The sequence below is a fragment of the Arvicanthis niloticus genome, chromosome 27, assembly GCF_011762505.2.
Source record: "Arvicanthis niloticus isolate mArvNil1 chromosome 27, mArvNil1.pat.X, whole genome shotgun sequence".
NCBI lineage: Eukaryota > Metazoa > Chordata > Mammalia > Rodentia > Muridae > Arvicanthis > Arvicanthis niloticus.
The window spans coordinates 8,343,046-8,361,814 of record NC_133435.1 but is presented as its reverse complement, the minus strand read 5'-3'; the positions used below and the strand labels follow the sequence as shown (position 1 = coordinate 8,361,814).

Genomic DNA, 18,769 nt, shown 5'->3' with positions numbered 1-18,769 from the left:
AGCAATTTCTTCTATGAAGAGATAGAATTGATCATTAGCATTACTAATGATATGTTTTAACCAATAGCATGTAGCAGGCATGTCATTGAACAGATTCTAAGCCTAACTCTAGTTAGTCTTGACACTTCTGCTCTAGCGTCTCACAAATCTTTGAATTCTTTATGCAAAAACCCCAAGCTAGTTTGGTAGGCGATGGGAAACTGGTGGCCACTATAGCTCTACCCATATCCAACTGAGTCCCCCAAATGAGTGCCTTGGTGTTGATTGACAGCTGATTGCAAGTGCTGTGTTTTGCTGAGAAGAAAGAGGAGGTCCAGGGAGTTCAGCACAAGTTACCAGCCCACAGAACCATCAACTAAATAAACAAGTGTTTGAAGCCACTAGACACTTGCTCTTTTTTGTTTTGCCTGGCAAGGTGGGCAATGGACTCTCCATTACTCATTACACAATAGTTAGGATAACTACCCCTTGATTTCTTTTGCAGAATTTATACTTATATCATATTTCTTTAACTATAAGAGATGGACAAATCATTAGAATGAGTTTTCTCTTCACCAAAGATGCTTGAATCTACACTCCTCTAACATAAGAATGAGAGAGAAATGGATTTGTTTTGGTGATAATCTTATGAAGCTAAAACGTAGATGGAACAGCAAAGTACTCAAATCAGAGAAGTTAAACAAACAAACAAACAAAACCCACCTTCATTCTACTTCTCTTTTTCTCTGAGCACATGCATTCCAGTCGTGGCCAAAGGTCAATCTGAGGTGTTGTCCCTCAAGAAACTATTCATCTTAGTTTTTGAGATAGGCTCTCTCAGAGGCCTGGAATTTACACAATAGGCTAGGCTGGCTAGCTAGCCAGCCTCTGGGTCCCACCTCTTTTAACTTCTCATGTCCCTGATTACAAACACAATAACATTCCCAGTATGTTTAGATGAGTGCTGGGGATGGAGTTCCGATGTCTGGCCTTGGAATAAGAACTTTGCTGAGCTATCTTCCTATCTCTCCAGGGCTTAGTTTTTTGTTAAAATACATATAGGAACACTCTTCCTGGAAGGTTTACAGGTCTACCACTTGTTTTTTCAAAGCTAGAGATACTAGAGTAACTGGCTCAAAATGAGCAGCAAATGAGGAGCACAATAAACAAAGCTTCTCTTAGATTTTTTTTTCACATTAGGGGATTACCAAGGTATTTCTTGGTGGGTAAATTAGAGAAGTCAACCAGAATGTATGTTGTGGGGACATCTACAACTTCTTATGGTCTTATTTAATAACACCCTATAACACACTTGGCAAAAATATTATGTGAAGTGCCAGAAGAATCTGATATGTTTCTTACTACATCATAAGAATGATTACCTACACTGCTAAATGTAATATTATCCCTTCATAATAAATTGAATCTAAAGGACGTTAGCTAGTTTAGCTTCCAAATAGAAAGTTCTGTTGGTTTTATTAAACACTTAAGATATATAATCAAGAGCAGATTATTTTAAAGTAATTAAAAGAATTAGTCACTGTATTTCTTACCTTCTACTAGTTGATAGCAGGCTTTACTAATGAGCTTTACTGAATCTAATTATCAAACTATGTATTTCAGCTAAAGATGTGGCTTTTGATAAACATATTTTTCCCTTCTAAAGTTTATTTCAATGGTACACTATCGCAGGTCTATGAAGATTATCCTACCAAGTAGTTTTTAAATTTGCCTGTTTACCCGAGAGATTTTGAAAAAAGAGACCATAGCTAAGCTGATAATTTGTTCCCTTTCTTGGTTAGTTCTGTTCACATTACAGTTAATCATTAAAGGTCTGTAAAGTGAAGAAGACATCTTCATTTTTGCTTCTGACATTAGTATGTTCACATTTTGGTGGGGGCAGTTTACCAGTTATGAGAGAGTGCTAAAATCCATTAGTTTTATGGTTAAGTAATAGTTTGTTTTCTGTATACACATAATGTATCAAACATGTTTTCCAGGCATGGTACTAGGTGTTGGCAGTAGAGTACAGGGTAAATATTGGCATTCTGAAAAACTCTATGGTGTGAAGTAACTAATGTGTCAGAAAGCACACATTCTGATCTTAGTCTCTGTTTTTCATAACTGTATTTTGTTCTCAGAACTGCTGTTAGAATAAGAAACAGCCTCTATAAAATGGGCATACAGCCTTCAGAAAATTGTTATACCAACAGCCCTGAATACTGTTCTTAGTATTGTAACAGCTACCTTCTAGTTTATGTATTCTACAGAAATCTTCAAACAACATGGAAATCCATGAAAGAAACCCACATATAATTATGTTATGTAACACATCATTTACCTCTGGTTTTAATTTGGGAAACTCTCAAAACTTTCCTTTGTTAGGTATATGTACCTTGACATCATTGCAACTAAGAAAAAAACCACAGGCATTGAAGTCTTGCAGGTGAAGTGCAAAGCCATCTTTAAGCTATAATTCACATAGTAATACATTGAGTGAGTTTCACATGTACTGTGAAGGCATACCTTTATTGGGAAATTATTATTTATCAGCTCAGTTTTTTCTTGTGTGCATTTCCCCACAATTTCCTTCTTTTCTTATCATTGTTTTGTCTGTAAAATTCTTTATTTCTTCTTCAGAAAAGACTGAGATTTTTTTTTTTGGCTTCAGAGTCTATTCTGCTTGAAGAGGTTGAATAAGGTATAACTGTGAGACCTTGAACATACTCCTCCTTGCTACCATGAAACAGTTTATGCTTCTTAAAAAGAGAATCCCCCATCTAAGCTGTATTCACATACCTTCCATGGGATGCTCACTATTAATGAGTAGAGAATCCTCCCTTCCCGGACCACTGCCTGGTGGACAGGTGCTAATTAATCTTTGTGGAATGCAGATAAATTTAGAAGTCCTATACTGTACACTGATAAATACTCTTCTGGACCATCAATTAGTCATTACCAGTGATAGTACCTGATATAGGAGTAGTGAATAAATAAAGAGAGTTCAAGTTACAAGAAACCAGAGAAGAAAGTCCTACCATGGTGGGAGTATGATGTCAATTGTCAAAGGTACCAATGGGCTCAATATGGGAGAAATAATTGTTTTTCATATGTTTTTAGTTCTTTTAAGTTGTCCTTTTCTACTTCCCTTGGGTAAGGATATGAGATAAAGACAAGGAATGGACTGTAGCCCAATAGTTATTTCTAAAATTTCCTATTCTTCCTTTTCTGAGGGAGAGAACATGTTTGAGATGTTGCCTGCTGAGCTATTAAAGGTAGAGTTACACTGTAATATGATAACAAGTGGTTCATAAAAGAAACTAGGGGATTTTGAAAACCTAAAAGCTAAATACATCATAACAGTTAGGCATCCTTTAGAATTTAGAACACAAAACAGATGCACAAAGCGGCATTGTGAAATAAAGGCAGGATTACAAAGATGTCTTGGGGATAATGGCTTCTCAAAAGTCTAAATGTTTGAAACTTACTTTGAGAAACAATGTGATAGTCCTTCACGAATGCAGTGCCTACATAGAAATAGCATGTCAACTTGTAAAATTAAGTCATGCTCACTTGTAAAATCCTAAACCTTGTGCGGAATCCAATAATAAGGGCAATATTTTGCTTATCAAACCTTTCAAAACAACAAAGAAAAATCTAACATACTATTTTTCAAAAAAGTCTAAGTATTAGTGTTTAGAGTCCTATCATATTATCCATTTTCTTACTCTATTGATTAGATTTCATATACCTGATTCATAGGTAGATGCTGTGTGACCACTGAGAGCGACACAAAGCCAAAACAACCTACCAGTATTTCAGCAACATGATAAGTAGAACTTGCTGTATTATCACTTTCAATATGAGTGCCTATGATCATGATTAGAGAGAAAACACCTTTGTCATAATATTAATAATACTTTAATTTTGTAATGAAGCAAAGTGAATAAAACTATCAGCGTCCTCTATAAGTAGTATAGAAGTTAATTACTTGATCTGCTTACCATAAAATAATGTGGCTGTTATAAATAACATCAGTTTCCTGGTGTCCTAAGCATTTATATTTTAGTTTATCCACTTCCTTGTCAGCTGAAGAGATCTACACGCTTATTTAATGTTTAATGTGCAAACTTCTACCTTCTGGAGTGAAGGAAAGAATCAAGCACACAACCATTGTTGTTTGACACTTGCTATGTGGAGGGATTTAAAAGCTACACAAGAAGCACCAGAGAAGAGATGCTAGGCAGATCAGGAGGGCAATAGTGGAGTTTTCTCAGCATGTATGTCAGGGAAAATGTGATGTTAGACGGTCATCTTGTCAAATGTGGTACTTTAAGAGACTTGTTATATTTTGTTGTTAAAGAAAATATAGAGGGAAAATGGTAAAAGATGATGAAGTTTGAAAATTAGGCTGGAGTTAGATGTACTTCTGTGTTGTTGTTTTGTGTGTGTGTGTGCACAACATGTACATGCATTTATGTACATGCAAATATGAGCATGTAAATGTGTTCGTATTTTTATATGAGTATATAAGTGTGGTTTTGCATACCTTCTTGAATGCAATTGAGATTGGGAGGTATGATATGATAACTCTGCCCTGTTAGGGACATCACGATGGAGTTTTAGCACAGAAGAGGTCTTTTTACTATCATTTGCTATAAATTTACCTTTGAAAGCTCTATAAAAAGTTACATCACATGCCCAGTTTTAATATTCCCATGACTGAACAGGGACATGCCCGTGGAGCAGGCTTTGATCAACCGAAGGCATTCTTTAGAACCCCTAGAAAGTGTAGTATGTATTTTAGGATGTTTGGCTACATGTTCTCAGTAAATTTTATATTTAAGAAGTTTGGTGATTTTCTATGACAGCATGTGATTTTAATATTTTGATAGCGATTAAGAAAGATATGTCAACATAGACTTCTTCGTCAGCTGAAGAGCTGAGATCCTAAGAAAGAAATGTGATCCTATCACACCCTAGATGTTGGCATTTTGTCTAGGCTTTGCCCCACAATTACCTGGTAACAAACAGGTATGCCTGACTTGCTTGCTCCCTTCTTCCCTTCTCTCTCTCCTCTCTCTCTCTCTCTCTCTCTCTCTCTCTCTCTCTCTCTCTCTCTCTTTCTCTCTCTCTCTCTCTTTTTCTACTCCCTCTAATCCCTTCCACATGCCCCGAATAAATTCTATTCAATACAATTCTGTCCTGTGGCTGGTCCCTCAGGGGGAAGGAATGCCTCAGCATGGGCCCACAGCAGCACCCTTCCCTCATGCCTGACTACACGTCCACCAAACATATTCCTTCTTTCTTCTTCTTTTTTTTTTTTTTTATAAAACAAACCAGTGAGTGAATATTCAGAAGCCATGGTGAAAAATGATGCCTAGTTGTAGATTTTCTGTTTGAACTTTAAAAGAGAAAATCAGATGTAGAATATCTATCCTGACAATATCATGAAATCAGACTCAAAGAAGCCTAGGTGATAAAATGTGGCTGTGAAACAAATATGCCAGTTGTTCAGGCCATGGCATTCAAGCTCTAGACACCATCTCTGCCCTGGTCTACATTTATGGCATCAGGGTAATCTTCTTGCTCTCACTGTTATAGAAATCAAATAAATGCCATATAAGAGAAAAGAAGGGTTAAAAAAATCCCTGATATATACTTCTATTTCTATGTTTCAGCTTGGGCCTTGCTAAATTAAACTTGGCCTGAGCTGCTTCTTTATCCTGAATTCCTAGATCTAATATGTTTCCTAACATGCAGTTTGTATCCAGCTGCGGGTCTCAGTGTGTATCAGAGTATATCCTGGATCCCACTCAGAGCAGCGGTTTTCAGCCAATCACAGGCATCTAATCTGTTACTGCAAGCCTAAGGAAGGCATGTAGGTATCTCTAGCCAAGGAGCTGGTTGATTCCTGTACTGTGCATAGAAGAGTTTGGTTCTTTCCCTGCTAGATGGAGCTCACTAAACTTCTCTTCATTCTGAATACTGTATGACTGTCACACCAGCCCATGCTCATATAAACTCTACTAAATTTAGTTTGTATAACTTTCTTTTAATAGTTTGGGCCATATAAGGAAAGTCCTTTAAATTTTTTCTGAAACAATTAGGCTTTTAAGAGTCTGATCAATAGGACTGCTGTGTGTGTGAGTGTGTACATTAATTTGTGCATGTTATACACACATATATATTTATGATTTCACATATATATGTATGATTTCATATATATTTATGTATATTTACACATATATGTGGAGAACCAGAAAATTGCTTTTGATAGTAAAACATACCGGTATAAGAAAGTGAAAACTGAGAAGCAGATATGGCAGAGCACACCTGAAATTCTAGCACTTAGTAGGTAAAGGCAAGACAGTCAGATGGTGTGTCAATCATGCAGTATTCAAAATGAAGAGCAGTTTAGTGAGCTCCACCTTACCTGAGGTTATCCTCTAGGGTATAGTGAGTTTGAGGATATATGACACCTTGCCTAATGACAAAAGGAAAACTCAGGGTAAATAAAATTATGTATCCACATTAAAATAGTTACAGGAAGAAGTGGTATTTTGAAGAGAAATAATTGATTCTAGATGAACTTGCTAAAAGGATTCCCAGAAATGAATATAACTGACTCACAGGTCCTAAAATTGCAGGAAGATCATTTTATCTATATTATTTGCAAGATGATATAATTTAATGCTATCCTTGTTACATAGTAAAGAAAAATATAATCTCACTAAACAGTTTTAGATACTTTCTAGGTTTGGTAGCATAGTATTACCAGGTTGAATAAGAGTGTGATACACAGGAATTATTCATGTTTGGGAAAGCCATATAGTTTCATGAACTTTATTTTTCCCATAAAAATTTCCTATATTGACTTTCTACAGGGAGACGTAAAATGACATTTCAAAAAGTCTAACACATTGCTCCGTTTCTCAGATGTACTTAGTAGACAGCAGGTATTTTTAGTTTTTGACTCTCGTGTTTCCAGGGTTGAGTGGGTTGCCTGTTTTTGTTTTAGCTATGGGATTTGTCTTAGGCCAGGTACTAGAGAAGTGGGCTGGCCATGGAGACTCTGTTGGAAGTTTCGTGGGGATTAACACTTGTGAAGATATGAGGGAAAGAGGATTAAACAAAGAGGAGGTTCAAGTGTGATATGATTATACTAGAGTCTCAACTAGCCCAACAGGGAGCTCTGGCGCTGAACAAATCCTTTAATGTGTCTGTTTGGGGGAGGGGTAACTCACCTTCATAATAGCCCTACATACTCATTGCTGCTACTCACTCAACACATCAGGGAATGGAAAGTTTGTGGACCTATTCTTTAGAATTAAGGCAGTCCCCAGAGGGGAGCACCAGTAAGTGTCAGTCACCAATCATAGCTGCCAGCTGCCAGAATTCTTGGGGAAAGGAGGGCCTTAGTACTGAAGTGGAAGCTACACCTCACGCCACAAAGCTTACTACCTTGGGGAAATGGTGTTTTCAGTAGAAATACATTACAATGTTCTCCAAGTAGATTCAATTGAACAGACTCATGAGCTGAAAAGAAAAGCAAGAGGGGGAATAAAGACATGTTTGGATATCAGCAACTTGTCAATCAAGCCTCTTGATCAGTTCTTGGTCCTGTTTTATTTATTGCATGCAACTTGGAACGCTAGGAGGATGTGAGTGTAGACTATGATGGTAATTTGGATCATAATTTCAACAAGAAACATTGGATGTGAGGAGAGAGTTGTCATTTTATAAGGAGTCCACTAGCTTCTATAAGTATTTCTTAAGTAATAGCATGTATGTTATTTATAAAGAGTTTACTGTTTTGGGAAAATAAGTCTGTTGAATTGTGAAGGAGAAGATATTCAATAATCAAGATTTCCTGATTGTTCTTTAGCATGCAAACATGTGAATTTTCATAAAAATTTAAATTAGAAGTTTAGCATGAATTCTGAAATGAATAATTTGTCTAAGTTATTTATTGTGAAAAGTGGCACATCAGGCAAAAATGGGAAGCAAGTTAAAAAAACAACAACAACAACAACACCATGTGTAAAAACCTGGGTCAAAGCTGGAACACACACACACCAGCAATGGCTTCAACAACCTCTTGCATTCATTTAGCCACATTTCCAAAGACACTGAACTGCCAGGTAAAGTCATTATTTGGCCACATGGAAAGCAACCAAGCCAAGAAGACTATAGATTTATAGACATTCAGTTTGAGCTACAGAGTCACAGAAAAATAACTAGCAAAGGAGAAAACTTAGAGAACCATGGGTCTATATTTGTCACTATCTATTTATAGATATCTATCTATACACATATTATTTATTTCTCTATAAATAAATGTTTGGACTTGCAAGATACAGGGAGTTAAAAAATCTGGAGTTTACAATCTACATGGGTAAATCTTATTAAAGAGAATGTGAGAGTTTCCACTTCTCACTTTTTACTACCCCTAACTAAAAATCCATGGGGCAAGTCTGGGAAGTAAGGTGATGCATTTCCTTCAGAGACCACAAAACCAGGACTGGAAATGTCTACAAATAGGACTTTCTTTCATATTAGAAAGCTTGATTTCTGCTCTGCACCAAAATCAAGCAAACAAAACTAAAAATGAAAACATTGCAGAGATATTAGTAACTATTCACATTATGGCAGTGCAACAACAACACATCACAATGACAAAACCATCAGAACTTAGGCCTCTAAATTAACAATGACACTTCGTATAATACCATACTTGGGGGCTATTTTAATGGACTATTATTTATTCATGTGTGTTTGCATGTGTATACCATGAGCTGCATGTGAGTTGCATGAGTGTGTCATGTCTCTGTATGTACACATGTATGTACTGGTTCATGCGCAGGCCAGTGGAGGACAATGTGTATCCTGCTGTCTCACACTTAGTGTTACTGCCTTAGACAGAGTCTCTCCTGAAACTGGAGCTGGCCACTGTCAGCTAAGGTGCTGGCAATCTTCTTGACTCTTGACTCTGCATTCATCCCTTGCTGTGATTTTAGGTGTCCACATTAATGCCTGCTAGATTTTCTTCTTGTTGTTTTTGGAGGTTTTTTGGTTTATTTTTCATTTATGTTTGTTTTGTTTTGTCTGTGCTCAGGTGCTCATGTTTGAACAGGATGAATTTTTAGCCACCAGGCTATCTCTCTGGCCCAGGTGAACTGTAGTTAAGTGAAAAAAAAAAAAAATGTTTGCATGATTTTCTTTTCAAATTGGATGACTAAGTCAATCTTGTCCTATATGATGAATTTATCATAAGATTTTATCAAATTTGAAAAAATTAAAAAATGAAGAGTCACAGCCTGTCTGCTATGTAGAATATTCTATATCATCAGCATGGTGCTATTGTCTTTCTGTGATCTTGGCTGTACTGCTCTCTAGAGGTCATATACTGAGAAGTTAAAAAAGGTGTTCTATTTATAGTCTGTTGCAGTGGTTAGCATTTCATTGAACTCCAAATTGTGTTAGAAGAATTATTTTCTTTTTACTCAAAATTAGTTACAAAGAAGAAGGGGAAAAATGAAATAAACTATTCTGTACGGAATCATGTTCTAAAAGAAATTATTTTTAGTATGGATGACATTAGAACTTTGAACTAAGGAAGTTGTGAAATGGAGAAAATAAATCATGCCATGTTTTGTGTGTTACTCAACAAGAACTGCTGGAGTGGCTCATCTGTGGGCATCTTTGGTGTACCGTGATTAAAAAAAAAAGTGATAAAGCAATGTGGTAGACATAATCTACTTTTATTATTCCAGAGTTCAAAATAAATTAATTGTTGAGTCATAGATTGAAGTAGCAGATGCTAATATGTGATCTCATTAAATATTCATATACACTGAAACAGATGGACATTACTATTTTGTGCTGTGATGGGCCTGGGGAGACTGATACCTACGCTGACAAGGTACTACATCTTAACAAAAAAGGGAAGAATAAACCTCCCCTCCTGTGGCCTTTAGAAATGCTCACTTTCCATGTCTGCTGCCTAGAAACTTTGGAGGGTGGTTGCTTCATGTCCTGTCCCATTTAAACACTTTGTAAGGGATGAGGCAAAGCTAACATGAAGCAAATATGTAACAGCCAACAGACTGGTGAAGAAAACAAAAAGTTGTGCATATTACTAATGGTCAGGATGAGCCAGAGACAACGTGCTCCCTGAACTAGTCTGCTACAGGTGATCAGTGTGCGGATTAGTGATGCAGTCTCCCAGGACTTCCACATGCTGATCTGAAGATGAGGTTGCAGTAGAAGCCTCTGATCTGTCCTAATGCCCTGCAGTCCTCAACAGTGTGTCCGAGAGACTCATTGACTTTTACTCTAGTTGCCCTTCTCAGAAATGGACTGATTCAATCACACAATCATTCTGTTCTGAAACCGTGACTCCTCAGGAAAGAACGCATTGCCCAAAGATAAACTAAGAGCAGATGCATCTGTAACGGTGAAACAGGCATGGTGAGAGCTTTAGTCTGAGGCAAACCCTCTAGACATTACAAGGTTTTATATTCCGGCTTCCTTTTATTCACCTAAACTGTGCAAAACCCATGGATATAAATTAGACATGCTTATGATTCTTAGGCTTAGAAAATGGGTTATGAAAGTCACTTGTCCCAGTATCACACCCAACTAAGGAGCTTTGGCCATGTGTAGCTGTGGAGAGATGGAGGGACCGGTAGGTTGATTATGTTTCAGAAGAAGGGCATATACTTAAGAGTATATTGGCAGCATAAATTGGACTTAGTAGGAAAAAACAAAATAAAACAGAGGATACACAATTGGGTATATAGGAAAATGTGGATCTATGGGGAGTAGGGAGAGGGAGTTAATATGAACAAAACATGCTGCATGGTATTCTCAAAGAACTATTTTTAAAAATGAGAGAAAAATAAAGTGGAGTAAAATCCTCTCCAGTTTTCTAACATTCTGGTCTGACTGGTAATGGAATGGCTCCCTTGGAAGTGTGTGAGTTCCCTATTGTTGAAGGGTCAGTGTACACATTAATACTCAAAGAATAGCACATATTACTTAGCTTAACTACATTCATCTACTAGTGCCAAACACAGATGCAGTTTTCTTTCTCCCACCTTGATTATACTTTCTGTCCTAATCCTGACCTATAAGCTCAAGATCATGTAGCGCAGACAACATGCTCCATGACATCACGTGAATCGGTATGGCTGTCCTGAGAATCAATAGCATTTGTACAGCTTAATTATTGGTGAATAATAGATGGTCAATTAATTTTCTTATCTATGTCTACAAGAACAAAAGGGCATATTAATATTTCTTGTCTGCTTTCTAATATTTGACTGTGATAAAAATTAGCAATTAATTTTCTTTCACCTTTTCAAATAACATCTCAGTAAATGACAGAGGCAGGCCTCAATGGATAACTTTTCAGCCCTAGCTTTTGAGTGCTAGGGTTATATGCATGTACCCCCACCCCAGTCACAAGTGCGTTTTTAAATGTCATATTTTCCTTGAGTTACTTAGTGGTCTATATAATCTATATCTTTTCTAAAGACTGGGGTCAGTGATTTTATTTTTATCCCTCACATGTTTAGACAAGAGTTGTTAATGTATTAGGTAGGTAAAGAATACTGTGAGAGTAAACTTTGTAAACCAGAGTCAATACACTATGGTTTGTAAGTCTACAGCCTTTTAAACTTGTTACTCCAATTGAAAGTTCACTTACACAGCTTGGAAAAGTATGACTTCATTTTATCTATCCTGAGAGAGAGAGAGAGAGAGAGAGAGAGAGAGAGAGAGAGAGAGAGAGAGAGAGAGAACACAATATCTATGCCTTGCCTTCCTATGTTTTTGCCTTCTGTCCTTGATGGCACCAAAGAAGTAGGTAGAGGAAAGATGACCAAGCAAAGTGCTCACTCTGCGTCTGCCTTGGCCATGCTTTCAGTTTCAACTTAGGAAGTCACATTACAGAGTGCGCAATGCAGATGGGAGCTCTTTAGTTGACTCTCCTGATGGCAACCCTATGACAATGTCCTTTCTTCAAATTATACTTGGCAAATCACAGTTCAGAAGATTACAAGCTGCTGTGCTTGTCAGTGCTGTAGTTATTTATGACATAGGAGACTGACATTTGTTATCGTCCCTAATGAGGTAGTTGAGATTTTCAAGTGTCCAGGAAAGCATGTGTCTCATACACTTGTCAATGGAGACTAAAACTCTGGTGTCATATGACAATGGCAGGTGCTGTTCAAACATCCTGAGAGTAGAGATTTCTGGAGACTGCTGACTAATGTGAACAATGTCTCAGTAACTGTCAATACTTTTTTTTTTTTTGACAGAAACATGGCTATTTATAGACAATCCTTATGATGTTTGTTTCTTCCTCGTAACCTTTTCTTAGCCAGTCTGGATTGGATATACATTCACAACTATCTAGTCACTGCGTTACACTGGTGCTAGGATTATCTTTCTCAGAATCAAATCTGAGCCACATGGTTCTCACCTGAACTACACTGTACAGCTATAATTTGTAGAGCTCAGAAAGCAATGCCTCAGACGCTGCTGCTGCTGTTGCTGCTGCTGCTGCTACTGCTGCTGCTAATGTCTCCTAAATTACTCATCTACTATTGGCCTTTTGTCTACTCCAAGCCCTCACCATGCTGTCTATACCACTTGTTTCTTTTCTCTTTGCTTCTAAGACACAATATAACCCATTTTGCCTTTCTGCTATGTCTTCTTTGAAATGATAAAGTGTTTTTTTGTTGGTGTTTTGTTTTGGTGTGGTTTTTGGCACCTGGTGAAATCCTGCCCACTTAACAGCTTTTCAGGTAGAGACTCTCTTTGCTTCATGCATATATCCTGCTGTAATAACAGACCTGTTCTCACCACATTGGACTTGTGCTCTTTTGGGGGTAACGAGCTATATTTCACTGTAGGTCTCCAATATCACTTAGCTTACAATACTGAAATGTTTTTTAAAGAATATATTCAGTCACCCTATTCAATATATAGTTATATCATTTGCCCAAAGGGATTGGGTAGAATCAAAGGAAACATTTATGGATAGCTTGCTTGGCTCCTTCTAGCAATGGGCTTTGTAAGAGACTCACTCCAAATAAGCCAGTTTGCCAGGTTTGTAAAACAAGTTCTCAGGCAATAAGGCAAGCAAACAGAAGCATTTCATTGCTGTCAGGTCAATTGTGTTATTCTTTATGGACTCGACACAATCCTTTCTATTTCTGTTTACTCCTTTAAAGTGCAGTCCCAAAGCCATTGCTTTTGTAACACATGGCAATGTACAATATATGCAGATGTTCTACAACATCTGCATATATTGTAGTAGTGGACTTGCAAACCAATACAAAAAATATAGAGCTCATGAATTAACTAGTTGGAGACTTAGGATCATTGATATAATCTGTTGAGATACTGAATATTAGTTATGGATATTTCCTGACTCTTCACTTTGGAGGTTTGGTTAACTCATTTTACTCTATAATATACTAAGTGGTAAATAGACTACAGGACTCTGCCTTTCTTTCCTAACTCACTGTCCTCACCCCTGCCCTTATGACACCATTGGTAGTTCCGGTACAGCTGGAAACATCCAGAGCTTCAGACAAGGATTTTCTCTGTGCTGCCCCTGGTCCCATTGGCTTTCTTACCCTTACAGATCCCTCATGTTCCAGCTCCATACCATCCCTGTATCTGGGCTTCAGAGTTCAGAGCAGATCTTAACTAACCATACTCTTCTTCCTGCACCCCTGAGTTTCAGAATCTCTCCTCAGATGCTTGGGTAGAAACAGCAACTCCCAGGGCCTCTAAAGCTCCCTACCTGCTAACAGTCCCATTTCTTACTCTGGAGCATTGTCACTGTCCAGACACGAATCTGAGGGGTAACAAGTTCAGAAAGAATCTCATGATATACTCTCTTTCTCAGTTTTGCTTAGTCATGCAGTGGTGTTCTCTCCAGACTATATTCTTGACACCAGCCAGGGTTTAAAATACCTGATAAGCAATTCTTTTTATATGTCTCAGCTTCAAGGTTACAAAATATTTTAAGTACACACATATTTCTAGAAATCACTTCAAATATGCAAAAAGCTACATCTTCCATTACCATAAAGCTGGAGCACTTTTCACTGCACAGATTAATTTTAATGTGGCTTGTAACTATGCATCAGGTTGTCACAGAAACTGGGGTCTTTGACCTCTTCAGGAAAAGATAGCACAGGGGGTAGTATAGGCATTTGTGGAAAAACATCAAAGATAATTAATTTATAGAAATGATATCAGCCCAAAATGGTCATACCTAAGATGCAACAGCAAAAATTCTTTTATCTTTTAACTTTTCAAAGTCCATCTGTTTTTTTCTTGCTATTTTAAAATATAGGGAATACTTCTAGATATAAAGTATTGATGATTTCATTCATATATATATATTATTGCTCAAAATGAATATTTAAAGCTAATCCTAAGAACATATACCTTTATCAGTTTATTTTGTTATATAGATGATAATGTTTTTGGTTCTGCTTAATGATGTGATAAAAATCTTAGAGAAAAATCAATGGAAGGAAAACACCATAAAAGTTGTAAAAAAGTAAGTTTGACACAATCTAAATATTTTATACACAACTTAGTCAATATAACTAGTTACTCATTGAGATGATTAATAATTCACTTGGCAAGTAAAATTCTGACATATTCTTTCTCCTCTTAGCTGCAAAGTAAACTGGAGTAAATTGGAAGAACATGTTTAATTTGGGTCATACTGACAAATGCAATAACAGCCATTTCCATTTCTATGTAAAAGGATCTGATGGGAATCTAAATTGGGAAGAACCTCAGAAGTTATCTGGTCCAAATTTTCACTTTCTGTTGTGAAAAGGAGGCTAAAGCAAGTGCCTGTGGTTGACGAGGGATGGAACTGGATTTCCTCCAAATAATTACCAACTTTTGGTCTAAGACTTTTTCTTTTAATGATATTACAGAATCTTTATGCTAAGTCCAATACAAAGTGGATTTCACCATTTAGATTCAATATCATTAGAGCTGTCTGGTGTTTCTCAAAGTGTTTTTAATGAAAAACAAAGCCACCCTGCTATCAACAATAACATTTTAGATTAACTTCTTAGGTAGAAATTTAGTTGAGCCAAACTTGGCAGTTATTGTAGAAAAAAAAAATTCTGGCCTACATCAGTGTCTTCACCATATGTTCTATGGCTTTTCTCTCTCACTAAGTTGTTCTTTGTCTCAATGAGTTCATGGAGCAGGGGCCTTCTCTCCCTTCTTTATAGGGTTCAGAAACTGGGGTGGTCTGTGCTATGCAGTGCACAAGATTGCTCTCTCCAAGTGGTCACTTACCATGAACATATGTAATATTTAATATAACTAAAATGCAGAGATTGGACAGATAATGCTTATTGGGAACTAGCGAACATGTATGACTAAGGGTTGCAAATTTAACCTTAATAGCTGAGGAGAAATTGATGAGCTTCCAGAAGCTACTATTTCTTGAGGAACAAGACAGACTCACTTGTTTCCTGTATTATAGTTACTGATAATAATTTTTTAAACAGGAGAGTAGCCTCTTTCTATAGCAATATAACTGCTCAACACAACATGTAAACTGCAGTGCTATCATTAAACTAATTGAGTAAGGGTAAACTAACCAGACTCACACACAAATAAACTGCAGAATTCCTGCTGGGTTTTGGAATGCTATTTTCAGTTTATAGTAGGAAAAAGTAATTGTTTGAATGACATGGGATTTTTCTCTATGTTCTTCTTGATCTTTCATAGATGAATCTTTTTTTATCTTTGAATCAAAACATGTAAAATTACTACTCAAGAAGCAAAAGTATATAAACTTACAGCCCTGATGTTTTCAAAATGTCCACCTTCTTTCTCAAAATCGATAGGTTGTCCTTTTAGTGTCCAGTAGAAAGTGACATCCAAACTAGAGTCGTGGATGGCTTTGCAGTTGAGGACAATGCTCTCTCCAACAGTTAACTCTGTTCTTTTAGGAGTAAGCTCTATTCTTGTGGGTTCTGTTGGGGCAAAAACACATGCATTAGTACAATCAGCTCCATACACCTCATATTCTCCAAACTGTATGGAAAGCTTAAACATGGAACATGAAGAGTTCTATAGATTTTGATTGTGTATCTTCAACTATGTCATCAAAAGCTGAACTACTACTAGGCTTTTGGTTTTTGGGCAGCTGCTTGTTTTATAATACTTTTGTAAAAGATTAATGATCTTAAACTTTCTATTCTGTTTAGTCTTGAACTTGAACAAAATGACAAGTGATTCTAAAACCAGAAGCAAGGGCAAAACAGGTGGTTAGACAGCAAAAGAGCACTTGCTATTCTTGCAGAGGACCAGGCTCAATTCCAAGAACAGCTCATATTTGTAACACTCTTCTAGGGGATCATACACCCTCTTCTGACAGTTACGGGTACCAGGCATGCCTATTGTACACATACACATATGTGGACAAAACATCTATACATGTAAAATAAAATGCAAAACAGCTAGAAGCAGCACTTGGCCGCATGGGAAAAAATATAAGGAGGGAGAAGCTAGAACCTCTCTGATCATCTTTATAGCTACTTAAATAAAGATGTTATATGTATCAGGAGGCAGATGGTGTGGGGAATTTGCTTTTTTAATTTATTACAGCTTAAAATTCAAGAACTCTCTCCCAAGAACTATGTCAATAAGCTAAACATGTAAGGTTACCACCTTGGACGTGCTTTGTGCTGGACCAAGCCCTCTATGATCTGAGGAGGGACAAAAGAGGCACTGTCTCATTATAAAATATCACTTTTGATACTTTATGTTTACATATATAAAACCTTTAAAAACTGAGTGGTCATGATTTTAGTTCAGCAACAATATTCTAACTGCTTACTAGTGACAGCTGGATTTCAAAAACTGACATTTTAATATGATTTTTATGGTCTTAGATGAACATTGAACGAATAAAATGATATTGGTCGTGCACTCAGGAATTAGGGTTAAATGACTGCAATATGATGTGTCGTCAATAAAGTAAGGCAGGGATGGAGACAGGCTTTTGTTTCTCTCTCCTATCCTTTTTAGAGTTCTAGTGTGGACAAGGAAAGACACAGACAAGCAGTTTATCAATGTGCTTCATTTTGTACTATACTTTTTGAATCGTTAGAGGGCAGTCTCACAAGAGAACCCTGTTCCTGGCAACCTATGGGGTCTTTTCATAAATAACACTCGTCAGAACAGTTATGAGAAAAAAAATACAAGTTGAGGGCAAGAGTGATACTTTGAAGATTAAGCGTGACCTCGTGAGGTCATACTGTGCCTGTGTCTCTAAATCATGGCTTTGTCAGACAGGACAGGTAAACACAGTGTGCTGTAGCTGAAGGATTGTGGGGACAGAGGATTCTTGAGTAACTTGATTCCCCACTTCATGCTCAGTTAAGGAAGAACATTTACCATTGATAAAATATTTGTGGATCCATCATTACCTTATCAGAAGATGGGAACCTTATCACAGGTGGGAACAAAGACTGGGCCACTGGGTTGGGTACCAGTAATGTTTAATGTTCATGGAGTTTTATAACTGAACAGTTTCAGTGCTGGGGTTACAGGTGAGAGCCATTGTTCCAAGCTTTGTTTCCAGTCTTTGAATGATTGAAGTGAAATTTTGTGTCAGTTCTGTGTTTCTGACAAACCTAAGCTACTCACACCGTCAAACCATACAAACACATGTATATGCACATTGTCTTTACTTTTTTGGCTAAGACGTCAAAGCTGTACAACGTCAGGAATGTTATCTGTTCTCTTACCTTTGACAGACAGAGAAGCTACAATCTCCGCAGAACCGAAGATGTTCACCCCTTGGCAAACGTACTTTCCCTCATCTGCCTTAGAAGCATTTAGGATCCGCAGGCTTCCGTCTGGAAGAATAGCTATTCTGAAAATTATTAAAAAAGGGTTTGTTCCCATTTCAATGCAAAGCAACTAAATGGCAAGAACTTCTGATGAAGTTCAAAGCATATCTCCTGTGAGAGATTAGAAGCACGAAGAAGGATCCATGTTGAAAATAAGAAGTGATAGATGTTTGCTACACATCACAATTGGTTGTAATAAACTCACTTAATATCTTCTTTTATCCAAAAGATGAAGAAACTTGCAAGTTACTTCTCTTGTGATAGTTTTTGACAGTTAATTTTAAAAGTGGCAGAGAAAGGCGACCCTGAATTTAGCCATTATAGTCTGATTCTCTTATAGCACCTAGCCATATTTTATTGCCAAACTTACGTATTTCACCTTAAACCAAAGGTGACCTCAAAAATCAAATAGAAAAAAAAAAAAAAAAAAAAAACAGGATAAAGACACAGATGAGGACTTGTGCAGATAAAAAATCAACTGGATGCAGCCAAGCACTGATCAATGGCTGCCCCAGCACCAGGCTGGGTGAAAGGCACGAAACTGCGGCCTGCTAAACAGGTTGTTCACACTGCACCTCCTAGTGTAGAAATGTGATAGCCCAGTCTGCAGCTGGGCTCTTACATGACCTTTTGTAAAAGTGGACCTTCAGTTTTCTATAAGGGTGACAAATTAAGGCATTATTAAAAGTTTTAGAAGTTCAGTGCAAATGAGGTTGACATTTGCAATGACCACATTACCCTATGTATTTATCATTCTGGGAATTTATGCACTTCAGATTTAATTAGCATTTTGGTCCTTTCTTCCCTTGCATGCTTGTGAAGTGTAACCCACTATTTCACCAGAATAGCAACCTGCACAAGCTGCT

General features: G+C 37.1%; 1 protein-coding gene across 1 annotated transcript in view; it reads right to left on the bottom strand.

Moving 5' to 3' along the window:
* Positions 1 to 18,769, bottom strand: part of Cntn5 (contactin 5) — a 1,035,258-nt gene that overhangs the window by 94,898 nt on the left and 921,591 nt on the right. The window contains exons 14-15 of the mRNA XM_076926087.1: positions 17,799 to 17,926; positions 15,844 to 16,019 (exon numbers count right to left, since the gene is read on the bottom strand). Of these exons, the coding sequence (XP_076782202.1) occupies positions 15,844 to 16,019; positions 17,799 to 17,926 (304 nt within the window). The remainder of the gene's footprint in view (positions 1 to 15,843; positions 16,020 to 17,798; positions 17,927 to 18,769) is intronic.